Raw genomic sequence first — 27829 nt, 5'->3', positions numbered from 1 at the left:
CCTGCCCAGCCCCCGCCCCACGCTCCTGGTCTGCTCAAGGGAGCTCTGCCCTCCCCCCTGCAGAGCCAGCTGCCCACCTGCCCCCCAGACTGCCTGCTCTGAGCTAGGGGTTCAGTGAGGCCTCAGAGCTACCGCTGGTTTTATAGTTGAGCTCAGCTATGGGGTAAATAGGCTTTTGTGGCCCGGCCTGGGAACCGAACCACCATTTAAAAAAAAAAAAAAGGAAGAAAAAACCTGTCTCCATGGGAAAATGTATTCTGCATTCCCAACAACCAGCCAACAAACATTAGAATGATTGTGGGAGCTGTCTTCATGCTCCTAGCAGGGTGAGGACGAGAAAGGATGGCCCATGTGTTCTGGGTTCCCAGTCCAACTCTAGCACTAACCACCCCCCGCCACCCCAGTGGGGCCATTAACCTCTTTGGGTCTCTCATCATCTGTCAAACAGTAGGACTGGACTAAATGAGTTATAAGCTGCCTCCCAGTATAATAACTCCAGTTAATCAAAGCTCTACCTCATCTCATTCATTCTTCATTCATTCATTTATTTGTTTATTTGCTCATTTGTTCATTCACAGGCATTTTACTCAGGGCATCTGCCTTGTGTAATACCCAGGGCTAAGTGTTGGGGATATAATCAAATAATACAGACCCCAGTTTTCCAGGGGCTCCGTGATTTGTGGTGGAGGAAAATATGTAGACAAATGCTTATAATCTAAACAGGTGCTGTGCTTGAGGTGAGCACCGGGTATGGTCAAAGTTCAGGAGGGTTGTATCTCAGTCAGATGAAGGCTTCCTCAAAGAGAGGATACCTCCCTTGTTTGCTCCTGTCTTGGTTTCTTTTCATTCTCCCCTATTCTCCAGTATCAAGATTGGTTCACTAGGAAGCATGGCTCTGCATCTGCTGTTCTAACAATTCAGCTTAGTCCCTTGGAGTCTCTGGGGGGAATCTTGCCCTCTTCTTGCATCACTGAGGGATGGAATGCAGTGGATGCTCCTGCCAAAACTATAGGCTTCATTCCCATGAGTGCTGCCCTGACTGCTGCCGCCTTTCCTGTACTGTGATCCACAGGGTAAAAGACTCTGCTTCCCTCTTCCTGCGCCTCCCTGCTCTTACACCTCTTGGACTGCCAACAACTGGTATTCCCAGGTTTAAAAAAAAAATTCCTCACCCCCCAAATTTTTTTAAAGGTCTAGCCACCAATTTCTCACCTTTATTTGTAATCCCCAAACTTTCACCAAAACTGCCTGCCAGGCTACCACACTTACATTGTTATAAAATAGTAACAATAAAGGTGTTTCTGAAAGGTCATCTTTTATTTGGAAGGTGATATAACATAGTGGTTCACGTTTGAAGCTTGATTCTGACTTGGTATCTGACAGTATGAAATTTTGCCATTATGAAGGGTCTCAAGTGACTATGGAAGAGTAGTGTTGGGGAAGTTCAGTTGCTGCAACAAGAGTGGAAAGAAGGGAATAGAAGAGAGATTTCTGGAGTAGAAATGATGAGGCTTAAACCAAATAAATGTGTCATTATGTGTCATGAAATTGTGACAGTGTTTTTAAAATAATCTTTTGTATGTGTATTCCTCAAAAGTACTAAAAAATTGTTCTATTTATTTCACACGTGTGAAAGCAGTTTGATAATTATAACTAGAAATATTACCTCAAAAGCACACCAGGAAAGTTTTAGATAATAGTTTCCAATTGCAATTCCATCAGGTTCTTTTAGGATGTCTGTAGCATAAGGAACCTCCTGGTGTCACGGTAAGGAATCCAGTCTCTACAATTAGATGTTCCTTGGTTCAGTTTAGAGATCCACCACTTTATAGTATTATAATCTTGGGCAGGACACTTAACTTCTCTGTGTCTTCATCTGAACAATGGAAATGATAATATTAATGACATAGTGGCACCTGGGGGGCTCAGTCGGTTAAGCGTCTGCCTATAGCTCAGGTCATGATGCCAGGGTCCTAGGATCAAGCCAGCATCAAGCTCCCTGCTAAGGGGGGCGTCTCCTTCTCTGTCCTCCTCTGCCCTTCCCCCCACTTGTGCATGCCTATTCTCTCTCTCTCAAATAAAATCTTTAAAAAATATTAATCATATTACCTCATAAGGTTCTTATGAAGAGTAAATCTGTATATTTGTAAAATACTTAGAACAGAGGGTGATACATGCTAAGCACAATAGAAACATTTGCTGTTTCCCAGTTTTAAGTGTTCATTAAAAAAGAAATAAAAAAGAGCTTAGAATAGCTATATCAAGATATTGAATGGCTTGTCTTTTGAGAGATGAAGAGAACATTAGTGAAGTAAGAACTCAACTCTTACTAGTTATCGTATTCCCCCTCAGTGGCACGTTAGAAGCCAGTCACGTGTTTACGGAACAGAGCCCGTCAAACTGAACACATCTGTATCTGAAAGTGAACTCATGATACTTCCTCCCCAACCTGCCTTTTCTCCTGACCTCCTTGTTTTTGTTGACATGGGCTTGTTCGACTTTTCCTTCTCTTTGTCTGACAACATTTATTTGGTCTCAAAACCTCATCATTTCTGGGACGCCTGGGTGACTCAGTGGGTTAAGCTGCTGCCTTCAGCTCAGGTCATGATCCTAGGTCCTGGAATCGAGTCCTGCATTGGGCTCCTTGCTTGGCAGGGAGCCCGCTTCTCTCTCTGCCTCTGCCTGCCACTCTGCTTGCTTCTGAGCAATCTCTCTCTCTCTTTCTCTCTCTCTCTCTCTGGCAAATAAATAAAATCCTTAAAAAAAAAATCTCATCATTTCTGGAAATCTCTTTTATCTATTCCCTCCTCTCCATTTTTGTAGCAACCTATACAGTGCTGCCAAACTAATATTCTCAAGTACCTACCACCCCAAGTGAGGTCACTTCCCTGCTCAGGACCTGTAGTAACTCCCATGACTTAAAAAAACAGAGCCCTCAGCCTGTCGTTAGGGTTGCTGTGCTGCACAATCCATCCTACTCTCTGCCCCCTTTTTTGGTACTCATTCCCAACAGCCTGTCCTCCAGGGTGACCACATGCATGGTCCCCTTTAAATCTGTTGTCCTGACTTAACTGTTAATGATGCCCCTTTCACTTGCAAAGTGCCCCTGTGTGGACAATAAATTATATGGTCACCTTCTGTTACCCCTTTGGCCAAATTGTGTATCCCATGATTCCCTGCCCCTTTCCTTTCATCTGGAATGTTCTTCCCTTCATCTGTGCTTATCAAAAACTTCCTCTTTAAAAACAAAAACAAAAAAAACCCATATGTTGCTTCTTCCACTCTTCCGATTTCTCAGGGCACTTTATACACCACTCTCTTGCCATCTAACACTTTTGACTTTGTATCATGATTATTTATATGCTAGTGTAGCTCCTCTTCCAGACTGAGATCCCTAAAGAAAGAAACCATGTCTGATGAACACAGTGCTTCTTGCAGCATAGAACAGAGGATCTTCCATGCCTGGAAAAATAACAGACATCAATTACTGAGTGCTTATTAGGCACTAAGCACTGTTAGTACAGTGTATAGACATTATAGACCATGTCAAAATATATTTCTTTATTTAATCCTAACAATTGCCCTGAAAAGTGCAGTGTCTTTGCTTACTAATTTGGAAACTAAGGCTTGAGCTAAATGGCTTGTTCCAGGTAACAGAGACAGTACATCTGGGTACAAATATTTGAACCCAAATTTCTCTGACTTCAAATAACATTCTCTTAACCTTTTCACTCCAGGACGCTGGTTCTCAGATCTCAGCATGCACTGAAATCACCTGGTGGGCTTGTTAAAACTTGTGCTGAGCCCCATCCTGCTTTCTGACTTAGTAGGCTGGGGTGGGGCCTGAGAATTACACTTCTAACAAGCTCCCAGGTGATGTTGATGTTGCTAGCCCAGGAAGTACCTTTTGAGAACCACTATATAAGCATAGTCTTTGTCAGTGAGTAAATGGATGGATGATAGATCATTAGATTTAAAGTTCTGTAAGTCAGCTCCGTTCTTTATACACTAGGCACATTCATATATTCAGTTATTCTTAAAAGGTCAGGGTTAAAATTGAGTTTTATTTTAAATACCACTTTAATCTGTCTCATAGTATTGTTTAAAATTTTTTTAACCAAAAAGATAGAACTCTTTTCATTTATCTTTTTCATTTTCTTCTGTATCTTAAAAATGATTAGTTCTAAGTAATTTTAAAGATGATTTATAGATCATCTTTCCCCTCCCTCTCTGAGGTAACTTTATCTTCTCTGTACTCCAGGGTACATGTTTAACACACAACAGGTTTTTAAATCACAGTAGATTATTAGGTATGTATGAATTATTTCTCCAAAAGAATGTGTATTCTGAAGGAATTCTTTGTAAGTAGCCTGGGAAGAAAGCGATCTTGTGATTTTGTGATATATTCCCCAAGGATCACGATTAAAGCAAATTTCTGCTCTGTACCACCTCTTAACAAAGCAAACCATGATATGAATTGCTGTTATTTCAGAGTAAAGAGCGGAGCCCTTTCAATGTTGAGCATGCTGTGTCTTACTGATGACAGGTACAACTGGAGTAGAGGCAGTGTACTTACCTTCTTGCTCATATCGTATTTTCCCAGCCATTTGAAATTTCCTTGCATGGGGCTCATGCCTTATGCATCATTTAAAACTGTTTATATCTCATTTTACCCTCACAAACACCCTTTCATGGAGGCATAATTGTGCTAACCACAGGACCTTGCAGGTAACTCCTAATAATAGCCTTAAGCATTACAATTTTTTCAAAGATTTTATTTTATTTTATTTTATTTTATTTTATTGACAGAGAGAGGCACGGCGAGAGAGGGAACACAAGCGGGGAGAGTGGGAGAGGGAGAGCAAGCTTCCCGTGGAGCAGGGAGATTGACTTGGGGCTTGATCCCAGGACCCTGGGATCATGACCTGAGTCAAAGGCAAACGCTTAACGACTGAGCCATCCAGTCACCCCAAGCATTACAAATTTTTAAAAAGCTTCTGATATACATTCTCTCTCCTGTTTATCTCATGCTTATTTTCTAAATCTAATGGCAGAAACTCAGAGAAGTTAAATACTTGTTATACTTGCTCAGTATAACAAAGCTAAGAAGTTTCTGATCCATACCTATAACTCAGGCCTTTTAGTCCTGGACTGGATGCCCTTTCCACTCCGCCACACTGCTAGAGGTTTTAGTAACTGCTTGTTGACTGATGACGTGAAATTGTACCAAAACTGCCACCCTCTACAAACCCCACCCTCCAACAATCACACCATCAGTACGTGCCTATGTCTTATTGGATTAGATTGGCTTCTGCTATGGCTGCACTGTTCAAGCTGTAGGCCAGGACCACAGATGACATAGGAGTAAAAATAGCCTTACAGGAACAAAGATTTGGGGAAGATACAGCCTTCACTTTCATAGATAAAGATTTTTAGAAATGTAGGGAAATTCTGGTATGTCTCTGCTTGATGGTTGCTAAGCTGATCTCCTCCTTCCCCCATAGGAGACCAAGAGCTGAAAAATGCAAACTCGGTCTTATAAGTCAGTCTCTTTAAGTTCCTTCTCTTATCTCTGTTTCACCTTTATTATTCTCAAGTCTTTAAGAAAGTTGTGGTTAGAAGGTCTAGTCTCATCTCCAATTATGCAGTGAAAAATTAGGGAAATGTCTTTGCAAGTCCCTGCATATCCAGTGTGGTTAGTGGAGAGCTGTTTCCTGACAGCACTGGTGATGGAGGCAGCAAGTTCAGAAATATAGGGGCAGTAAGTTCAGGAATATGCCACCTAGGCATCTAATTTCCTCATGTGGTGATTCTCATATACATTGGGGTGACAGTGGGTTTTTTTTCCAAAAGAACTATGTAACACAAAAATGAAACAGAAAGCTGTAATATATCATACAAAAATAAAATTTTTAAAAATGAAACATTTTCAAAAATAGGATAAATCCTGAAGGTTAGATCTGGTGGCTATTCTAGAAGAATGGTGTTCATTCAAAAATAATCTTTTAATTCATTTTTCTTTATTTTTTATCAACAATAAAAATTAGTAAGAAATATAGCACAGCACCCTTACTTAAGACAACCACCAGGATTCCAAAGATCATGGACATCCTTTTAATTGATTCCACTTTGGGACAGCCCAGTGGTTGATCTCTACTGACTCTGGTTTTCATGGGGGAAAAGAAAAGAATCCCTTCTTCTGCTCTGTTCAAAATTTCATAGTAAATCCGTCAAGTATTTATTGAGTAATTAAAATGTGTTGGATACTGTGCAAGGCTCTGGAGTTGAAATTGTGAATAAGGCCATCACAGCCCCTGCTATCTTAGAACTCATAGTGTAGTAGGGGAGATACACATTAATCAAGCCATCAAAAGTCTAGTGCTAGGATAGAGGGTCTAAAGGATTTTGTTGAGGCACATAGTACAAATGGTTAATTCTGTCCTGTGGATCAGGATAGGCCTTTCAGAGATAATAAGTTTTAAGCTGAAGAGTGTGAGTGCTTAGTTAGTAGCCTAGTAAAAGGGAAGGGGGAGGGCAGGAGTTTTTCCAGCCCAGAAAAGGGTGACAGAGAGAAGGATACAAAGAAATGAAATTAACTGGAACATTTATGTTTTTCTACCATAAGCTGTGAAAATAATTAGGCATAACATTAATTACATAATAGAGAAATAGGTTTAAAGAACATTGTTTCAGTAATAATACATGCTCAAGTATGTTCAACTCTTAGTAAGAAGACTTTACGATTCAGATAATCTTCTAGATAGTTTTCATTGTATCTATATTATATATTTATTTTGTTTGTGGGTTGTGTTGCTTTTATCTTTTAAGGAAGATAATGCAAATACTAGTCATGTCTCACGTTTTTAAATTAAGAATTGGCTTATTTTCTTAACCACATTTAAAACTGAAAATAACAGGTACTTAAGAATACATCTAACCAAAGACATGCAAGACATCTATACCAAAACTACAAAATATTGCTTAGAAAAATTAAAGCAGATATAAGGAGTGATATACCATGTTTATGGATTAGAAGACTCCATTTTGTTAAGATGTCAGTACTCTCCAAATTGATCTGTAGGTTAATTGCAATATCAATCCCAGTCCCAATGGGAAATTCACAGGATAATTATGATCTTATATTTCCAAAGGACATGGAATACCCAAGTTTATCATTAAAAAACAAGAACAAAGTGGAAGACTTCCTGGATATTAAGACTTACTAGAGAACTACAGTAATTAAGGTAGTGTGGAACTGACTAATGAATCATCTGGTAGACCAATGGAACAGACTAGTAGTCCATAAACACAAAAACACAGAGTTACCTGGTTTGTGTTAAAAGCATTACTCTGATTCATTGGAAGAAATAACAGTCTTTTTAATAAATGATACTGAGTCAATTGGATATCCATATAGAAAACAATGAACTTGACCTTTATTTCATACTATACACAAAAACTAATGAGAGATAGATCATAGACTTGAAGTCCAAAGGTAAAACAGTAAATCTTTCAGAACAAAACATAGGTGAATATCTGAATGACCTTGGGACAAAGAATTCTTAAACAGGACACAAAAAACACTAACCATAAAAGAAAATAATCAATTTTATCTTCAAAATTAAGAAAGTCTGTTCATTAAAAGAATACTGAGGCTGGGACACCTGGGTGGCTCAGTTGGTTAAGCATCTGCCTTCAGCTCAGGTCATGATCCCAGCGTCCTGGGATCGAGTCCCACATTGGGCTCCTTGCTTGGCAGGGAGCCTGCTTCTCCCTCTGACCCTGCCTGCCACTCTGTCTGCCTGTGTTCGCTCTCATTCTCTCTCTCTCTGACAAATAAATAAAATAAATAAAATCTTTAAAAAAAAAAGAATACCGAGGAAAGATAAAGAAAAATTATAGTGGAAGACGTTTGCCATGTATATATTCAATAAGGAACTTGTATTCAGAACATCTAAAGAAGTCCTACAAAAGAAAAATACTGACCACCTAGTTAAAAAATGGAGAAAATATATGAACAAACACTTGACAAAAGATCTCAAAATTGTCAATATGAATATGCAAAGGTATTTATTAGCCATAGGGAATGGTAATTAAAACCTACCAAAATGGTTAAAATTAAGTAAGACTGACAATCATAAATGTTTGTGAGATACAGAACATCTAAAACTATTATATGTTGCTGGTGGGAGTAAAAACAAAGTGAAAAACTGAAAGAATTCTGTAGAAAACTGTTTGACATGATCTACTAAAAATACTTCTAGGGATATATCCAAGGAAATGAGTGTTCATGTAAAATGCATGTACAAAAATATTCATAATGGCATTACTTTTAATAGCCCCAAAGTCAGAACTAACCAGATGTCTATCAACAATAGCATGGATAAATTAATCCAATAGGATACTATACAACAATGAAAAATAATTAACTGTTAATATAGGGCAGTAATATGGATGAACCTTGTGAACATGGTGTTGAGTGAAAGAAACCAGACATCACAGAATATGTAGTGTATAATTTCATTGATATGAAGTTCAAAATCGGGCACAATGAATCAATGGTGATAGAGGTCAGAATATATAGAATAGTGGTTCTATTTTTGAGGAGATATTGATGGAGTGAAACACAAAGGAGTCTACTGGAATGCTGAAAATGTTCTATATATTAATCCAGGTAGTGGCTAGGAATACAGTATAAACATATTTTAAAGCATATTGAGCTATACTTTAATGTACTTTAATATAAGCTGTACCTTAATAGAACAGTAACAAAAATACAAAGTAACTAGTGAGGAGAGAAAGGGAGGAATAGAGGTACAGAGCATATACAAAAAAGGCACAGACTAAAATGAGTTTTAGTGGTATAATTATTTAGAAGCACTTTAAGAAGAGTAGGACTGTTGTACTAATGGTGTCTTGTTTGTTTACATCTTCAACTTTCTGATTACGTCAACATTTCAAGCATATATCTTCTAGCCCTGAATATCAAGAGATCTCTTCTATGCAAAAATATAAAAAATGACTTTCTCCTTTTCCAAGAAAAGTATAATTAGCATTTGGAAGTGTAGGGAACTTGGGCGAAGAACAGAAGTTCACCAGAGAATTATCTAGGACTTCTCATTCTAATGGTTTAAAAACAAACAAACAACAACAAAAAAACAGAGTTTTTCACCCATTTCACTCTTTTCAGATTCACCCACCACACTTATCTTCTCTACTCTTGCTGTACAGCATTTCTTTTAAAATTCAGTAGCATTAAAGTGAATTTTTGAACACCATATTAATCACCTGGTATTATTAACTTTCTTGTTGAAGATCAAAATCATAATGGGGTGGGAGGGGGGTGGGGTTATGGACATGGGGGAGGGTCTGTGCTATGGTGAGTGCTGTGAAGTGTGTAAACCTGGCGATTCATAGACCTGTACTCCTAGGGCTAATAATACATTATATGTTAACAAAAAATAAATTTTTTTAAAATTGTAATGGAAATATCAAATTTTTGGATAGCTGATAATTATCTGTGGAAGTGTTAGACTTGAACCTACTTCCAACATTATGTCTAGCATCCTGTCATTTAACTCTTCCTAATCCCTGTATTAGGTAGAATATTCTTAGGTTAGGCTGTGTTACAGGGAGGCACCCAAAATTCCATAATCCCATGGCATAAACCTACAGAAGTGTTGTTTTGTTTTGTTGTTTTTGCTCACCAAATAGTCCTGGGCAGGTGTCCAGGTTGATGAAATGGCTCTCTTCCAAGAAATTATTCAGAGACCCGGACTAACAACAGCTTTGTAATCTTTAAAACATGCTTCCCAGTGTTCCCTCGATGTAGACATCCCAGTTATCCTGAAAGGAAACAGAGCATGCAGGAACATGTGTAGAAAGGCTTTATGGGCCAAGCCTGGAAATGGTGTAGGTTACTCCTGCTCACATTCCATTGGAAAGAACTTTGTCTCATGGCCACACCTATTTTCAAGGGAGTCTGGAAAATACAGAAGGGCAAATGGATTTTGGTAGATAGCACAGCCTCACTCACAACAGCACTTGGTCATCATACTGAAAATTTGAAATGTTCTTAGGCCTATAATGACAAAAGGAATTACCACTGACACAAAACGTTAATGGATTGGGTGTGTACAAAGAATACAAAACCCACATTTTCCAGAACAGCAGTTCCAGAGCAAATTGGAATGAGTTGATTTCCAGCAGGAAGGAGCACAGAAATGTTACAGAAATATGTTGAATCTGTACATGTAAAAAATGTTTTAAAGATTTAGACTAATGGGAAACCGAGGAGTTGGAACAGCTTCCTTATTGGCATACAATTACTGTGAGTGTCTTCTAAAAAAAAAGATACCAAGTGACAGAATGTCCATCTATAAAAGTAAACTATAAAAATAGAAGCTATGGACCCAAAGTGATGGTGTGTATTCCTAGGCTCCAGGTTAAAAACTAGCATTTTTAGCTCTCACTGTCAATATCGGGATGATGCATACGCTATGGCCTGTCCCACAAGCTCCCTGAATTTAATAGAAGAAAGTCAATTAAAGTAACAGTGACTAGAGCTCCTGGGTAGCTCAGTTGGTTAAGCATCTGACTCTTGATTTCAGCTCAGGTCGTGATTTCAGAGTTGTGAGATTGAGCCCTGTGTTGAGACCTGCAGTGGGCTCTGCATTGGCATGGAGCCTGTGAGATTCTCTATCCCACTCCCTCTGCCCTTTTGTGGGCAGAGGGAGAGGGAATATAATAATAATAATAATAATAATAATAATAAAGTAACAATGACTGTGCAACGTGATAAGTGTGAGATAATAGAGGTGCATAACAAAGTGATGTAGGGACCCAGAGGAGGAGCATCTAAAGTCAGACTTGGGGATTGAAGTGTGCTTCCTGGAAGAGGTAATACAAGCTGAGGTTGGGTTTTTTTTTGTTTTTGTTTTTTGTTTTATTTGACAGACAGAGATCACAAGCAGGCAGAGAGGCAGGCAGAGAGAGAGGAAGAAGCAGGCTCCCTGCAGAGCAGAGAGCCTAACTCGGCGCTCCATCCCAAGACCCTGAGATCATGACCTGAGCTGAAGGCAGAAGCTTTAACCCACTGAGCCACATAGGTGCCCCACAAGCTGAGTTTTGAAGGGACAACAAAGCAGGAGAAATACGATATCAATGGGTATAACACGTGCAAAGGAAGAAGATGGAACCCCTTTATGATTTGGGAGATTGCACTGGGAGAAAAGAATGAAAGAGAGGCAGAGAGAGGCCAAAAATGAAAGTGAAGTGTTCCAGGGCCAGATCATGGGGGGAGTGTGTGCAGGTTACAGAGTCTGGATTCGATGTCAGTGTTTCGGGGAACCAGGGAAGACATTGTTCATGCTTCAGTCTTTTTAGATTTTCTTGAATATCCAGATCCCACCACACTTTGGAAGTCAAGGATAGCAAAATGAATCCATAAAGGGAGAGGCCTGAACTTTTCCCTTTCGCTCTATTCAGGACCCACTGCTGAGTAAATACATATAGCACTTCAAACAAGATAATTTTTAGCCAATCAGTTCACCTGTTAATTTATCAGTTGATTTGTATTTGTGAGTTATGATTATTTACAGTGAACGGGCATCAATCAGTAAGCATAATAAAAATATATTGTAATATAAAGGACAAACAGGTGTAGCTTGGGCAGCCAAGAGACAAGCAAATTCCCCAGCCTTTCACATGGTGCATAAACATGAATAAGTATTCAAAAAAGAACAAAAAGAAAAGGAATAATGGCATATTTTTTAAACCACAATAAAGTACAAGAAAATACCAATAGATAAAAAGGACAGTATTGTAGCCTTTTGCTATTCTGAAATGTGTGTTTCTCAGATAAGAAAGAAATTGATAAAGTGGGTACCCTGGGCTCAGTCTTGTGACCTGAGTTAATACTTCCACTAATGACCTGAAAGAGGAAGCGAAACCAGTCAGTTACATTTTCTGATGACAGCATTGCTTTCTTAAGTTAAAAACAGAAAGCAGGGGAAAAAAAAAAAAAAAAAAACCCACCAGCTGAGCAAACATTAAGGATGTTGGGACAGTGTGATAGCCAGCTAAATTAATCTGGAATGTATCTACATATTATCAACTACATGGTTATGAATAATTTTAACCATATTTCAACCAAGGGCTTGAAAACAGATGACCTTTTACTCATTGATATACATCAATAGATATATTGTTATTGTGAGTAATGGTTTGACTTTTAAAATAAGAAGCCAGGATCATAAACTTTTAACATATTAGAACGTTTTAATGTAATGAGTGACAGGTCACGAAGAGAAAGCCCAATAGAGGAAGTGCCAACATCTCCATTTTGGGTAATGTACAGCTGCTGGACAGGTTTGAGATTTGTTATAATTGGGAGAGCAAAGTAATTGAGTGAAATGAACATGGACTTTCACATCCTGCCCTCCCCTGCTGGTCAGGTTGGCTTGGGTAAGTTACCTAATGGCTCTGAAACCCAGTTTCCTTCGCTGTGAAATAGAAACAGAATTAGGGTTTAGGAGTATTGCAAAAATCAATTGACAGTACGTGCATGTATGTAGTTCACCTACTCAGGAAATGGTGCGGTCCTGGTGAGGATGAAGGATAGTGTCTGTGTAAGTCTAACAGGAATTTATCAAACAGCATGCTGTGCTTTCTTGAAGAGCACTATTAGATAGTAGGAAAGTAGGGTCTGATTTGTTCACTCCTGGTATCCTCTCTACATTTAGTGTTTTGCATACTGGCTATCTGGAGGCATATAGCCATAGTCACATGAAATTAAATAGTGAGTAGCTTTCACCCTTCGGAAGCTGAATAGTTCAGAAGGTAACTGGGCGTACTTGGGAGCAGGTAGCATATACCACAGTTCTCTGACATAAGGGTGTTTGCAAAGAGACTGACTGCAGAGAGGGGAAACTGCTAACTTAGCTGAGGAGCCTTACAGGAAAAGTTTCTCTGAGGGAAAACATTTGAGCAGAAGTTGTAAAGGTTGAGTAAGAGTTAGCATGTGGACCGTGAGGGGAGGGCTTTCCAGGCAAAGGAATTTTGCAGAAGTGTGGAAGGAGGTTTGGCATGGTCTGGCTGGAGAAGGAAAACTCAGTAGGCCTAGAACATATGGGGCCTGGGAGGTGATTGGGATGGGTCAAGGGCAGGCTGCAGGGTATGGGTGCAGAGTTTGTATGTCACCCAAGAGAAGAGAACATCCAACTCAGGCCAAGTGCTGGCCTTTCTACTTACCTGCTGGTTGGTTTTAGGCAAATTGTGTTGTACCTCTGTTTTCTCTTCTCTTCGAAGGTGGGTAATTTACCTACCTTGAAGAACTGTGGTATGAAACAGTTGTTTAAAAAACACTGCCCTCTAAGAGGGTGTACTTTTTCCCTCTCCTCACCCCAGTGTGGAACACACAATTAAGTGTAATAAAGGAGAGTTAAAACTCTCTTACCTGGAAACTCAAAAGAGAGTGGACTGTGGGATGGACCCCCACTTCCTCTGAATCATCATTGAACTCATTATCCTAAGGTATTCATCTGCTGCAATATTTTATATATTCCTAAAACATTACCCTGATACTTTCTTTGGTATGTTCCCCTCTCCTACTTGACTTTTCCACTCATGATCAGAACATGTTATAAACCTGAACTTCTAAAGTACAGAGTAGGGAAGAAATTTGGAGTGATTTCCATTAGTATCTGAAAATGAGCATCTGAATGAAGGTTGCCTACCATGCTTGTGTAAATGAATTGAGATTATGTCAGCTGTATGTGTGCCTTGTCCTGATTATACAGATGGATCCAAAACTCTTGTCTTAAACAGTTTTCATTCAGCTAAAGGGAATGCTAGCTGAAAGATTCAATTCAGTCTATAAATTCAGCAGTGACATAGCTGGAAAACCCTCAGAATCAACGTTGCGCATTTTTTATTGCTGAATTGTTAAAGTTCAAAATGCATGTTTAGGAGGAAATGAAGTAAAATGACACATATTTTCCTTGTTTTTGGCAAAATCCTGACAAGTAGCCATCATAGCCACAGCATTAAACCTGTATAAATTCTTCTTTCTCTTTCCTCTTTTTTCTTCTTTGTTTCTTTGACGGCAACTTGCCTTTCTCTCAAATCTACCTACTCCCCCACCCTCCTTGAAATAGGTCGAAAAGTTTGAACAACCCATTCCATTCCCTTCCCCAGTTTGCCACCACACCCCACACAGTTTTTCTAGCCTCTTCCTCCTGCCCCACCTGGTTCATTAGCTGCGGTGCTGAGTCTGGCAAGACCAGGAGTTGATCCCTCCCTTCTTTTGTCTTCCAGGCTGTAGAAGTGCTTTCCCCAACGCCATGTTGAACTACCTTGTCCCTCTATTTCCTCATATCAGTGGAACATGCCTCTTTTTCTGGACTTATTCGAAAATCAATTTCTCTCTCTCTCTCCCTATTCACTATCTTTCTCCTGGTATTTAGAGGTAATTCTCTGAAGTGTAGTGTTAGAATGATGCTGTTAAGTGTGAAAGTGTTTGTTTCCTGCACTATAGAGGGGAAGTTTTTCTGGTTGTTGTATTTTTTTCTTGCTGTCTTGAGGGAAAATCCCAAACTACTATGTGTGTGCCTCCATGTATGTATATGTTTGTGTGTGTAGTGGGGTAGTAGGAATGTGTGAACTTTATATGTACATCTAAATATCATTCAATTCCAGTGGACTAGATTCATTATGAAAGCATCAAGGAAAAAATGCACATAAAATGAGTTTTCTCCAGAAAGTATAGAAACATAATTATTAAAACTATTCATACTATCATACGTTGATTTTTTAAAAACAGAACTTTCTAAATCACCCACCAGTTGATTAAGAACATCGTTTTATCTATTTGTTAATAAACTTACATTTTAATAGGGCATGAACCAGATGTGAAAAGCATATAACTGAAGACAATGATTATAGTTCCTTGAGTAAGCCAAGCATGCTCCAGCCTCAGAGCTTTTCCACTCTTCATTCTTTCTGCTCAGAGGGCTTCTCCCTGCTGTCTGCACGATTTGCTTCCCCTAGGTCCCTGTTCCAAGATCACCTTCTCAGAAAGCTTTTACAAGACTATTCCATGTTAAACAGAATCCTCCACCATTCCTCCCAAACCCTACAAATCTGTCTTTCCTATGCTGCTTTATTTTTGTCATCTAAAAAAACATAGATTTACTTTAGCTGTTTATTGTTCCTCTTCACCCGCTAGAATGTAACCATCATGAAAACAGAGATGTTGCTTTATTCCTGTTTCTCTGCAGTACCTAGAACTATAGGTGCTCAATAACATTTCTTGAGAGAAGAGAAGGAATTCAAGAAGCAAGAATGGCACCAAGTGGAGCTAAAATCTGGAATGCTTTGAGGCTTATGAAACATTCTAGTAACAACAGCACTGCTATGAGTGTGGAAATAGGCCTACTATTAGGAACAGATGGCTTAATAAATTACATATTCCTTCTCTGTTAATAAATTTGAATGGCTCAATAATGAGTAACTTTTCCCTCATCAACTATCAGGTCAACCTACTACAGCACATATGGACAGGGAAGTCAGTATAAATGTTTGGTACTTTGTCAAAATTCTGAGTTGATCCACTTGGCATTTTCAACAGGTGCCCACTGAGGTCTTTTGGTTTTCATTTAGTTTGTTCATTTCCTTCTTTTTAAGTATCATTATGAATTCATAGACTTGAATATGTTTGATGGGTCTTCACTGTTGTCTATAACTCCTTATTGATGTTCAAATTGTCTTAACTTTGGCTAGTGAGAGCCTCTTCAGGTTGACTCTTGGGTCCTTTTGGCATAATCCTGGTAGTGGTCTAACTTGCTTTCTTATACAACTAAATATTTAGGATCATCTTATATATCTTGCACTAGCCCTAGAATCAGTCATTTTGACAAGGATCCCTTTTAAAAAAGAGAGAGGTGTTAGGGGCACCTGGGTGGCTTAATTGGTGAAGTGTCTTCCTTTGGCTCAGGTCATGATCCCAGGGTCCTGGGATTGAGCACCTCATCGAGCTCCCCGTTTTTCAGGAAACCTGCTTCTTCTCTCCCTCTGCCTGCCGCTCCCGCTGCTTGTGTGCTCACTCTCTCTCTCCTCTCTCTCTGTCAAATAAACAAAATCTTAAAAAAGAGAAAGAGAGAGAGAGAGAGAGAGACATGGTAGTTAGAGACCATAGTCTGGGTGCTAAGGATCCTCATTACTTCTAATTTAGCCATCACTTTTGACCTTTACTGTGGACAGAACTAGAAAATATATTTTTGGATAGTTTAATGTTAATGATGAAGGCAAAGAAAGCAGAACTACTAAATTTCTATTGTATTTTCATTGCCATTAAGGGAAGTGGTGTTAAAACAGGAAAGGATAGAAAGTCACTCTTAAGGAAAAGTTGAAGCTCAGTCTGTAAAAGTGGCTAATACATATTAAATGTATTTAAATACACTTAGATGGATTATATCACAGAAAGAACTTATGCATCCAAGTTTAGAAATACTGCTAGTAAGCTTTGGGAAATCAGAGATGGCTGAAATTACACAATAAGAAAGGATATCCTATTTGTAAAAGAGAATACTAAAAACTCAAAAATTCACTACAGTAAATTTCACTCTGATTCTTCATCAGATTTAGATCTGATTACACTATAAATGGATTTAAGGACTTAGAAAAAATTGGAATTGTTCTGAAGCTGAATGGATTCACTTGAATACCAGATTAACACCATTTTGTCTTATTTATAATAATTTAAGTTTCATATCATGCTTTATTAGATAAAATGGATAAAAATGAGTTAAGATATTAGATTTAGAAAAAAAAATTAAGCTAGGTCTAGTCTCAGGACTCTTTTTTAAAAAAATATTTTATTTATTTATTTGACAGAAGATCACAAGTAGGCAGAGAGAGAAGGAAACAGGCTCCCTGCTGAGCAGAGAGCCCGATGCAGGACTCAATCCCAGGACCCTGAGATCATGATCTGAACCAAAGGCAGAAGCTTTAACCCACTGAGCCACCTAGGCACCCAAAGGACTCACCCAAAGGACTCACGTATCTTTACAGATACGTTAAGAGTAAAAAAGTTTTTTTTTTTAAGTAAAAAGATTAATATATCACCTGTAAATCTTAATCAAAGGAATTTTGAAATGGCTATATTAATTTAGACAAAATGGACTTCAGAATAAGGACTTTTACCAGAAAGTAATATAATCTTGATGAAATATGGTAATCCAAGGAATGGAGATCAATTTAAAATAATTAAATGTAATTTGCTATGTGAAAAGATCAAAACCACACTATATGATTATTACAGTGGGACTAGAAAAAGCATTTGATAAAATCCAATATCTCTTTCTTGTAAAAATTGTCAACAAACTAAAATTAGAAGAGAACATCTTCAATTTGTCATTGGACATGTATGAAAAATGTACAGCTAATATCATACTTAATTATGAAAGACTAAACCCTCCTCCCACCCCCAACCCAAGATCAGGAGCAAGGCAAGTATGCTTGCTCACACCAGCTTCTTTTCAGCATTATCAAAACTGTACAATAAGGCAAGAAAAGTAAATAAAGACATATAAAGTGGAAAGGAAGAAGGAAAACTGCCTATAACCTTAGATAACGTGATACATTACACAGATCCATAATTCCATCAATCAATCCATATATCTATTTATCTAGAGACAATATCCCAAGGAACCTCCAAAAAAAAAAAGCTTTTAAAACTAATAATTGAATTTTAAAAGATCATAAAATGCAAGATTAGGTTATAAAAATTAATTTTATATATATATTTTTTAAGATTTTATTTATTTATTTGACAGACAGAGATCACAAGCAGGCAGAGAGAGAAGAGGAAGCAGGCTCCATGCAGAGCAGAGAGCCCTATGTGGGGCTCCATCCCAGGACCCTGGGATCATGACCCGAGCAAAGGCAGAGGCTTTAACCCACTGAGCCACACAGGTGCCCAAAAATTAACTATACTTTTAAATTTAACTCTAAATTTATGTTTTTATAGCATCAAAAATATGAAATATTTTACAATAAATTTAATAAAATGTCAAGGCCTAACATCAACCAAACAAAATGCTAGGAGATTTTAAAAGACTCAGTAAACATAAAGATAAACCATTTCCTCAGTCTAAAGATACTGTTAATATGTCAATTCCAAGTAAATCTGTAGCTTCAGTGTAATCCTATCAATAGCATGAAGGCTTCTTAGAAGAAATGAATAAGCTGTCCCAAAGATATGTATAGAAATATGAAGAACTCTGAACAATCAAAACAAGAAGAAAAAAGAAAATGTCATTGGGTTTATACTACTTGACTTAAAGACTCATTATAAAACTACAGTAATCAAGACAGTGTGGTGTTGATTAAGAAGAAGCCCAAAAATGGATCCACACTTTAATAAAGGCTTGTTGATTTTTGCCAAAAATGTAGAGACAATGTAATGGACAATTGGATAATTTTTCAACAAATGGTCCTGAAACAACTGGTTATCCACTTCTGGGGAAAACAAAATGAACCTGCCTCACATCATCTACAGAGATTAACTTGAACTGGATCATAGAACTAAATGTAATAGCTAAAAATATTAAATTTCCAGGAGAAAAAGCACAGGAAAAATATCTTTATGATTTTAGGTTAGGGAATGGTTTGATAAGACACAAAAACTGGAAAATATAAAACCAATTAGATATAATCAAAATTTAAAACTTTTCTCTTTAAAAGGCACTATTAAGCTAATGAAAGGGTTATTGTAGGAATCAGTTTGTAATGTACAAAAATATTGAATCACTCTGATGTGTACCTCAAACTAATAGGATATTGTGTATCTATTACATGTCAATAAAAACAAATTTTTAAAAAACTTGAAGACAAAAAAGAAACAAAAAGTGAAAAGCAAGTTAAAGATTTAAAAAAGATATTTTCAAGTTTATGCCTGATAATGGATTTATATTTAGAACATGAGGAACTCATAACTCAGTAATAAAAAGGCAAACCTAATTTTTAAAGAAGTGGAAAGATTTGAATAAGCACATTACTAAAGATATGCAAGTGGCAAATAAGACATAAAAAGAATTTCAACATCTTTAGTCATTAGAGAAATGCAAATTAAAATCATAATGACTATGACTACACATTCATTAGAACGGCTAGAACTTAAAAGACTGAAAATACCAAGTGTTAATGAGGATGTGGAACAAATGGAACTTGGATTCATTATTGGCGGGAATGTAAAAATGATAGTTACTTTGGAAAACAGTTTGGCAATTTTTTATAAAATTAAATACACAGTTACTAAAAGACCTAACATTCCTACTCCTAGATATTTGCCCAAGAGAAATGAAAAACATGTCCATACAAAGACGTGTGCTCAAATGTTTACAGCAGCTTTATTCAAAATAGCCAAACCCAAATGAATATACAAATTACACTGTATCCATGCAATTAAATACTAGTCAGAAATAAGAAAGAACACAATGCTAACATATGCAACAACACTGATCTCAAAGGGATTATGCTGAGTGAAAGAATCCAGCCACAAAAAGACTAGACTAAATTGTATTATTCCATTGATATGAAACTCTTGTTCCAAGTTCAAAAATCCTTTAAAAAGGGCTCTGATTCATCCAGCTGGAATCAGATGCCTTTCCCTGAATCAGGCAACCATGATGTGTTATGATCGACTCAACTTGGGTTAAGATGGCCTTCTCTGGGCCAGTCAGTGGGAGTGGAGAAATGCCCTATAAAAGAATATACCCGCTCCCATTTAAACCACGTGATTAGAATAAAGGGAAGGAATATTTTTTCAAAAATGGTGGGAGGATTTTGTTGAGGGAAGACCAAAAAACAGATTGCTTCTAAGTCAACGGTTGGCTGCCTACACACATGCATGGTGCACACAGTCTCTTAGACATACTTCCATGCATAATACAGTGTCAAAATTGCTCCTCTCACCAATGGCTAAGTGTATGATGCAATCAAGTGATACAGTAAAGTGATTCAAGAAGGTGTTTGGTTCTCTTACTCTCAAGAGGTCTTGGTTCATTGGCCAGAAAAAAAGATCTTTAAACGAAACCAAATATCTGACCTTTTGTTCTCCAAGTGACTTCAGATGGGCTAGACTTTCTCTTGTGGCATCTTATAACCAAAAGCCAAAAGAAATAATTGGTATATTCTCTGATCTTAAAATTTTTCTCTGGATGTAGGATCCAGAGAAAAATCCATTTTAATGAGGGAGGAGTATTGAGAGCTGGTTGGGAAAGAAACCAAGAATTTTGATGTGGTGTGAGGTATCTGTGAGAAGTTGATATGAGTAGAAAAACATCTGGTGAAAAAGCAAGTTAGATGATGATCGTGGATTTGGAGTGGTTAGATCCAAAGGAGTCATCCTCCATACCCTCAACATCTAACCCCTCACTAAGTCCTGCCTGTCTTATCCCCTAATTATCTCTGGAATCAGAGCACTTTTTTTTTTCTGTATATCAGTATCACTACCCAACTCTCAAGTCACCGTCATCTCTCCCCTTGACTCCATCCTACATCCTACACTCATCTCCTTTCTCCAATCCATCTTCATACTATAATGAGTGGACTTTTTAAACTGAAAATAAAATTCTGTCTCTCCCATGCTTAAAGGCCTCCATTGTCTTTCTGCCACTTTTAGGATAAAAATAAAATCCTAACCATATGCCTCCAAGGACTTTGCTCTAAGATGTGCCCCAGCCCACCTCTCTTGCCTCATTTCCTACCATCCTTCTGCTACACTGCTTTCAGGGATCTACATTATTGCCCTCACCCCAGAGCCTTTGCATATACTCCTTCCTCTGCTGGCGTATTCTTGCATAGTTAATCATGTTCAGTCCTGAATAGAATTTGAGCACTGCTTTCTTGGAGAATGTTCTCTTGGTCAGATACCTTAGTAAATCATTCTTGTGGGGCAGTATGGCTTTCCTTCATTCAGTTTGATATTATGCCCTCACTGATGTGAAAACCCCCATTGGACTGTCAGCTCCATGAGGGCAGAGACCACCTCTGTTTTACTCACTACTACCAGCATGTAGAATGTACTTTGTGAATCATTTCCTCAGATGATTGGATGGATGGATGGTGGGAGGCAGAGCCATTTCCTGGAAGAAAATGTAAAAGAATAGGACTGTAGTTTTGCTTTATTTTTTTTTTTTTAATGAAAGAAAGCAGACACAAAAAAATTTAAAAACCACTCTCAGATTATTTGGTTATGGAGTAGTATGAAGACCTTTCCCAATGGATGGGGCAGTCAGATTGAAATAAGAGGATAAATAGCTTTGAGTTCACCATACGTAGTTCAAGTTGGGGCTAAGAGGTAGAATTTCAGGTTAGGAGAAATAAGTACAGAGAAATGCCCTGTAGTTTTGGCACTGAAGACATTGCTCCCTTCTCTGGTAAATTGAATTTCTGCAGCCTGGGGAAGGCAGGACTCACACGAAAGGGAGTTTAATATGCGTGATCATTTCCTAGAGCTTAGAGAATAAAAGGAGAAAGGTGGGGCAACAAATAAAACTAAGAAATAGACAAAGGGTACATTTATTTGAAGATATTTTTAAAGAACCTTGAGACCCACAGGAGTTCCTCAAGATTTTTATGTAATTGAATATAATTTATCTGGGGTTGAAAGAATAATAATCAAAACATTTTTACTTAAATGCATCTGGAGGCAAATGAAATTAGACTCTTGATGGTGGCCTATGATTGACTGTGTTCTCAGTGCTTTGTCCTCAGGCTGCAGACTGGAAATGTGTTTTAGAGAGTAGACATGGAGCACAAAATATTAAATGAACTTTACTATATTCGAAATGCCCAACAGTGTAACATCCTCCTTGTTTGGCAGGGAAAGGACTCAACATTTGGAAACTCAGCAGTGCATTAAGTATTTTAATAATCATTGTTGACACACAAAACATATGGCCTTTCAGAACTTATTGGGTCAAGTGTTGAAGTCTTCTTCTAGGTTTCTAAAATTACTTTACAAAATTTAAACAAAATAAGGCACATTTCAAAGTATATTAATTCACGAGCTTTATGTTATAGGCAACTGAAGTAAGTTTTCTTATAGGATGAAAGAATATCTACGTAAAGGAAAAAACAAAATCTACAGCCCCCCAAATTAATTTACATTTAATTAGAAGATCTCAAGCCTCATTAGCAGGCCAGTGTTGTGGATATCTTGTATTTATTGTTTTTACTCCTATTCCTGCTCAGATATTCCCCCCCATCTCAGAAGCCTTTATTGTTCACCTGTTTATCAGTTATATCAGTTATCTGTGGCCACAGAATGCTGTGAAATAAGCAACTCTAACATTCAGTATCTTTTTTTAATTAACACATAATGTATTATTTGCCGCAGGGGTTCAGGTCTGTGAATCATCAGGCTTACACACTTCACAGCACTCACCATAGCACATACTCTCCCCAATGTCCATAACCTAGTCATCCTATCCCTACCCCCCCCACCCAGCAACCCTCAGTTTGTTTCGTGAGATTGAGTCTCTTATGGTTTGTCTCCCTCCTGATCCCATCTTAACATTCAATATCTTAAGACAATAAGCATTTCTTATCACTCACTAGTCTGTGGGTTAACAGAGCAATTCTGATTTCTGCTAGGCTCACTCCTGAGTATATGGTCAGCTACGGGGTAGGAAGGGCTTCTGCTCATTATGGGTGGCCTTCCTCACATGTCTGCGGGTCAGCTGGCCAACGGCTAATCTGTTGGGACAACTGGGCTCCCCTCCTTGTGTCTCTTGCATGCACAAGACTCTCATAGCCCTCCAGCTGGCCAGCCCAGGCATATTCTCAGGATGGCCTGGGCATGTTCTCATGACCATCTCATAGAAGCAAGAAAGTGGAAACATGCTAGCTTTTCTTCCATGCTTCCAGTTTCATCACATTTGTTAAAATCTCACTGGCCAAAGCATGTCACATGCCAAGCCCCGAGTCAGCACAGTGGGAGGAGCCTACAAGGTAAAGGGCAAAGGGTGGGGATACTGGGAGGCCAGTATTAGGGGCTTTAATGACATCAACCTACCCTCGTGCCCTACACCACCCCCAGCTTTAATCAGTCCCTTCACTGTACTACCTCTGTTCTGCAGTCTTGGTTTTATTGTATTTTTCCCATTGTATTATAATATAGTTGCTAATCTGTCTGTCTTCTCTAGAAGACTAGAGGGTCTTTATTCCTAAGTGCATTCATGCATAAGTATTTTTTTTTTTAAAGATTTTATTTATTTATTTGACAGAGAGAGATCACAAGTAGGCAGAGAGGCAGGCAGAGAGAGGAGGAAGCAGGCTCCCTGCTGAGCAGAGAGCCCGATGCGGGACTCGATCCCAGGACCCTGAGATCATGACCTGAGCCGAAGGCAGCGGCTTAACCCACTGAGCCACCCAGGCGCCCACATGCATAAGTATTTACTGACCCATTGCTTCATTCATTCATTCACTCATTCATTATTAGTTAATTTATTTACTGACCCAAGACTTACTCCTTTATAGAGGCCCCAGTGCCTAGTAGTAATGCTGACACCATAATAAGTGCTCACCAAATATGTGCTGAATGAATGCATATGTGAAAGTTCATACCCATATTCATCTTCCCCTTCAGAAGAAAAGGGTGGAGACAGATGCCTCTCAGGATCCCAGCCGAGGAAGTCTTCCTGGTTTGAGCAACTGGTGAACCAGTGGGGGCTTGCAGTGAGGATCTCAAATGCTTTGAGACATCTTTTTCTTCACACTTTCCCATGTCTTCCCTCTAGAACTTAGGTCTTCAATTAGCAATAACCAAGCCTCAGATAAACCTCATTGGCTATGATACTGCCATTGCACAAAGCTGGACCTTGGGTCTTCTTTTTTGTGTCTCCTTAGTCCTCTCAAAGGAAGATAGAAAATCACTACTTTTAACTAATTCTAAATTCATTTTATAGTCTGTGCTCCCAAGCATCTTTGCCTCTAGTTTCTCCACTTTACAGTGGGAAATGGTTGAGCTCTGGGATTTATTTAAGCTTATGGTGTGTAGTCAGTTTGGGAGCACCTAGATGGCTTCTATGCTCTGATTTTCCTGGCCATGTAGACCAGAAATTCAGAGGAATTCTAAGGAAATGTTTTATATAGCTACAGATATAAGACCTTATTAATATAGGATATTAATCCTATCAAAATGGTGTTAAATGCATTGGCTCATTGTTTTCCAATTCTATAGAATTGGGTTTCTGAGTAGAACATAATTTTGAGCTTCTTGATTTTCCAGTGACCAGTGTAAGTTGCTTGAGAGGCAGAATAGTATGGCTTTGGAGTTAGGCAGGCTAATCTAGAATGGCAGCCTTGCTCATTAGTTACTTCCACAGATGAATCCTCTTACCCTCAGCAGTCAGAGATGGTAATAACAAAGGCTAAAAAAAAATGACTGGCATGTGGTGAGTGAATTGTATTAATTATTCAGTTGTATCAATTATATTAATTGTGAATTGTATCTATTGTTAAATTGCTTCAATTGTTAAATTGTTACAAATGGTAACAACTATATCATTTGTCACTATTATTATATAATGCCCCATAATCTTGTAAACTGAATATTAGTAGTATTATCAGTTTTATATCATATAAAAACTATTTTATATCAAATAATCTTCATGTTTATTTTTATTACAAAAATAAAAAATCTTTTCTAAAACAACTTTAAAGGTTATACTTAAAATGGTACTTGGGCATTTTACCTTTTGAAATGCCCTGGAAAATTTCTTCATTCAGTCACCAAATATATATTCAGCACCTGCTCTGTACCAGGTCACCAGGTGCCAATCATGCATTGGTGATCGAGGTAGACATCATCCTTGCCTCCTGGTAAAGAACTATCACTAATGAGTCAACATTATTCCTTGCAGTTACCTACCTGGTAACTACAACTGCATGAATTGTCTGAGATAAAATGGTATTTGGCTGGCTTTCCCTGGTTGAAATACAGTGTGGTGATGCTTGTGACTTTACCCTTTTTAATATAGCTATATTATTTTTAAGAGCTATTTTTAAAAGATGTATTTATTTTAGAGAGAGCATGCACAAGCATGATGGGGGAAGGGAGGAAGAAGGGAGAGGAACAAGCAGACTGCACTGAACGGCTTCTTGGAGCAAGCCGATGATGAGCCCAATGAGGGGCTCGATCCCACAATCCTGAGACCATGACCTGAAATGGAATCAAGAGTCCGAGGCTTAACTGACTGGGCCACCCAGGCGCCCCTTAAAATCTTTCATTTTATTATCAAATAATGTATAGAATTGACATTTTTGAATCTTTTACTGACCTCACTCCATTTTGAACTATTGCATGGGATGGGGGGAGAATTGCTTGTATACATACTCAGTAATAAAAAGTTGAAAGTTGACCAGCTTTTTAGGCTGTGTTACATTTCTCTTATGTGGTATCCTCAGTTGGATCTTGGAACAGAAAAGACATCAGTGGAAAAGCTTGTCAAATATGAATAGAAGTCTGTTGTTTAGATAATAGGAGTGTGTCAGTGTTGCTTTCTTATTTTTAACAAATGTACCGTGTTATGTAAGATGCTAGCATTAGTGAAGCTGTTTGAAGAATATATGGGAAGTCAGCTTCAAAGAAATATAGGGAAACAACAATAGGGTGAAGGTTATTCCCTTGCCACCGTGCATGTTTCCAGACTTCTGTCCACTGCGATCACTTAGTGAATGCTCTGAGAAGAGAGGAATTTTAATTTTCGACTGACAAAAATAGGATGGCAAATCTACTGTAATATCATCCTTTGCAGAGCTGTTGTTTAAGTCCTTTGGTGGTAAAGAACGGATGTTGTAGGATCCTCTCACTTGCCTGAAATTTTTGAAGGTGTTTTCTTGTATGAGAGAGAGAAGCCCACTATGGGTCTTCTCTCACTGGCAATTTTAACCACTTAACGAGTCTAAGTGGCTCAAAAGTCCCCTTTTACTTTCATAGGTACAAACACAAGTACGCCTTGCCAAAAAAAGCTTTGACAAGTTGAAGATGGATGTATGTCAGAAAGTGGATCTTCTTGGAGCAAGCCGATGCAATCTGTTGTCTCATATGCTAGCAACGTACCAGGTAAAAAAAAAAAAAAAAAAAAAAAAAAAAAAAAAACGTGATGTTGGTTACAACAAACCAAGAATGTTATGAGGTTTAGGGGGACAGAAAGATGGTGTTGGAGCTAAAAGTATGGTTTCAGCATTAGGACGTTCTGAATGTCTTGCCCCCAATTTACTTTCCACACTTCTCCCTTCTATTAGACCTACAGTGTGCTCAAACTGAATATTAGCTCTTTCCTGTGCACACACTGCACTTTCTCACTTTCCTGCACTTGCTTAGGTGGTTCCGTCTGCCTGAGTGCCTTTCCCTTCCATTATACCTTTCCATAGTCCCCTCTGTTTGATGTTATCATTCTGAAAAAATTCAGAGGAGGCTTCAGAAAGCCTCCTCTGAATTAACTCTATCAGAAAGCCTCCTCTGAATTAACTCCATGTGTGGCTTCTATTTCCTGTGGCACCATCACTTACTCATGAAGTTGTCATAATTCAAGGAACTATTAATTTTTGTCTCCTTTTAGCTTGAGTTCCATTATGATTGTTCTCATATCCAACAACAGGGCTATTGGGTACCAACTGAGTTTGGGAGGCTAGATCCTGGGTGTTGTAGGGAATGTAAAAAGTAATAAGATCAGATTCCCTGTCCTCAAGGAATTTAAAGTTTCAGAAGAAAATTAGAGGTAGGGATATACAGTCTGACTATATTGTTTCTGTATTTTAAGGAAAAAGCAGGTGTGAGTGCTAAGTGAAATAAGTTCTACACAATCCAGTTAGGGTTTGAAGAGGGACAAATTGAATCAGTGGAGGGATCACAAAAGCAGATTGGTCATGATCCCTGAGTTTTGGGGGATGAATCACACAGGACAAGTAAAAAAAAAAAAAAACCAGAACAATGTCCCTAAATGGTGGAGCATTATTAGCCATGGGAGGCAGTCCTGGGGGACCTGGGAAGCATTTAGTTTGGCTGAAATACAAGGTATAAGAAGGGGCATAATAGAAAACAAGGCTGCAGAGATGAGCTGGAATCCTGTTTGGGAGGGCCTCAAAAGCCACAGATGGGCACCCTTCTCCAGAAGCCTATAGCTTAGAACTGGGTGTTTGAAACATTACTAACTGTACTGTCTTTCCTTACAGACCACTCTGCTTCATTTTTGGGAGAAAACTTCTCATACTATGGCAGCCATCCACGAGAGCTTCAAAGGTTACCAGCCATATGAATTCACTACACTAAAGGTATGAAAGCTAGAGAGGCCATTAGAAAATCTTATGAAAAGCAATATTTTGTTTACATCACAGAGACATGGCAGCCATCATCATTATTGCAACAGACTCCCAATGTCAAAGAAGAAACCATACCCCCAGTATAGTCTTTTACTGCATCCGTATTCATCACAGCAATACAAAAACACAGCTGGAACCTTGGGGTACATATTACTGGAAGGTCAATTGTGGGAACTGGTCCTGCTTCTTTAAATGACTTATATTGGGCTCTCTGCTCAGCAGGAAGCTGGCTCCCCCCGCCCCCCGTGCCTGCCTCTCTGCCTACTTGTGATCTCTCTCTCTCTCTCTCTGTCAAATAAATAATTTTTTTAAAAAAATCTTTAAATGACTTATATGATGCTGTTAAAAGGAAGTTTATACAAGTCTAGTATACTCTATTACTTTTTAATTATTAAATTCACATATGTTCACTTGGAAAAGGTATTTTCCTTTCCTCTGT

General features: G+C 38.3%; 1 protein-coding gene and 1 pseudogene across 19 annotated transcripts in view; one reads left to right on the top strand and one right to left on the bottom strand.

Annotated features, from left to right (window-relative positions):
* The window catches only part of ICA1 (islet cell autoantigen 1), a 142220-nt gene that overhangs the window by 75320 nt on the left and 39071 nt on the right, over positions 1-27829 (top strand). For all 19 annotated transcript variants that reach the window (XM_013064179.2, XM_013064178.2, XM_013064190.2 and 16 more), the window contains 2 exons: positions 26006-26131; positions 27244-27342. In XM_013064179.2, the coding sequence (XP_012919633.2) occupies positions 26006-26131; positions 27244-27342 (225 nt within the window). The remainder of the gene's footprint in view (positions 1-26005; positions 26132-27243; positions 27343-27829) is intronic.
* Positions 23797-23880, bottom strand: LOC123387072 (annotated as a pseudogene).

Source organism: Mustela putorius, unplaced genomic scaffold (assembly GCF_011764305.1).
Source record: "Mustela putorius furo isolate JIRA1106 unplaced genomic scaffold, ASM1176430v1.1 tig00003845_pilon_pilon_pilon, whole genome shotgun sequence".
Taxonomy (NCBI): domain Eukaryota; kingdom Metazoa; phylum Chordata; class Mammalia; order Carnivora; family Mustelidae; genus Mustela; species Mustela putorius.
Note: the sequence above shows the minus strand (reverse complement) of the source record. Positions and strands in the feature narration are given on the sequence as shown.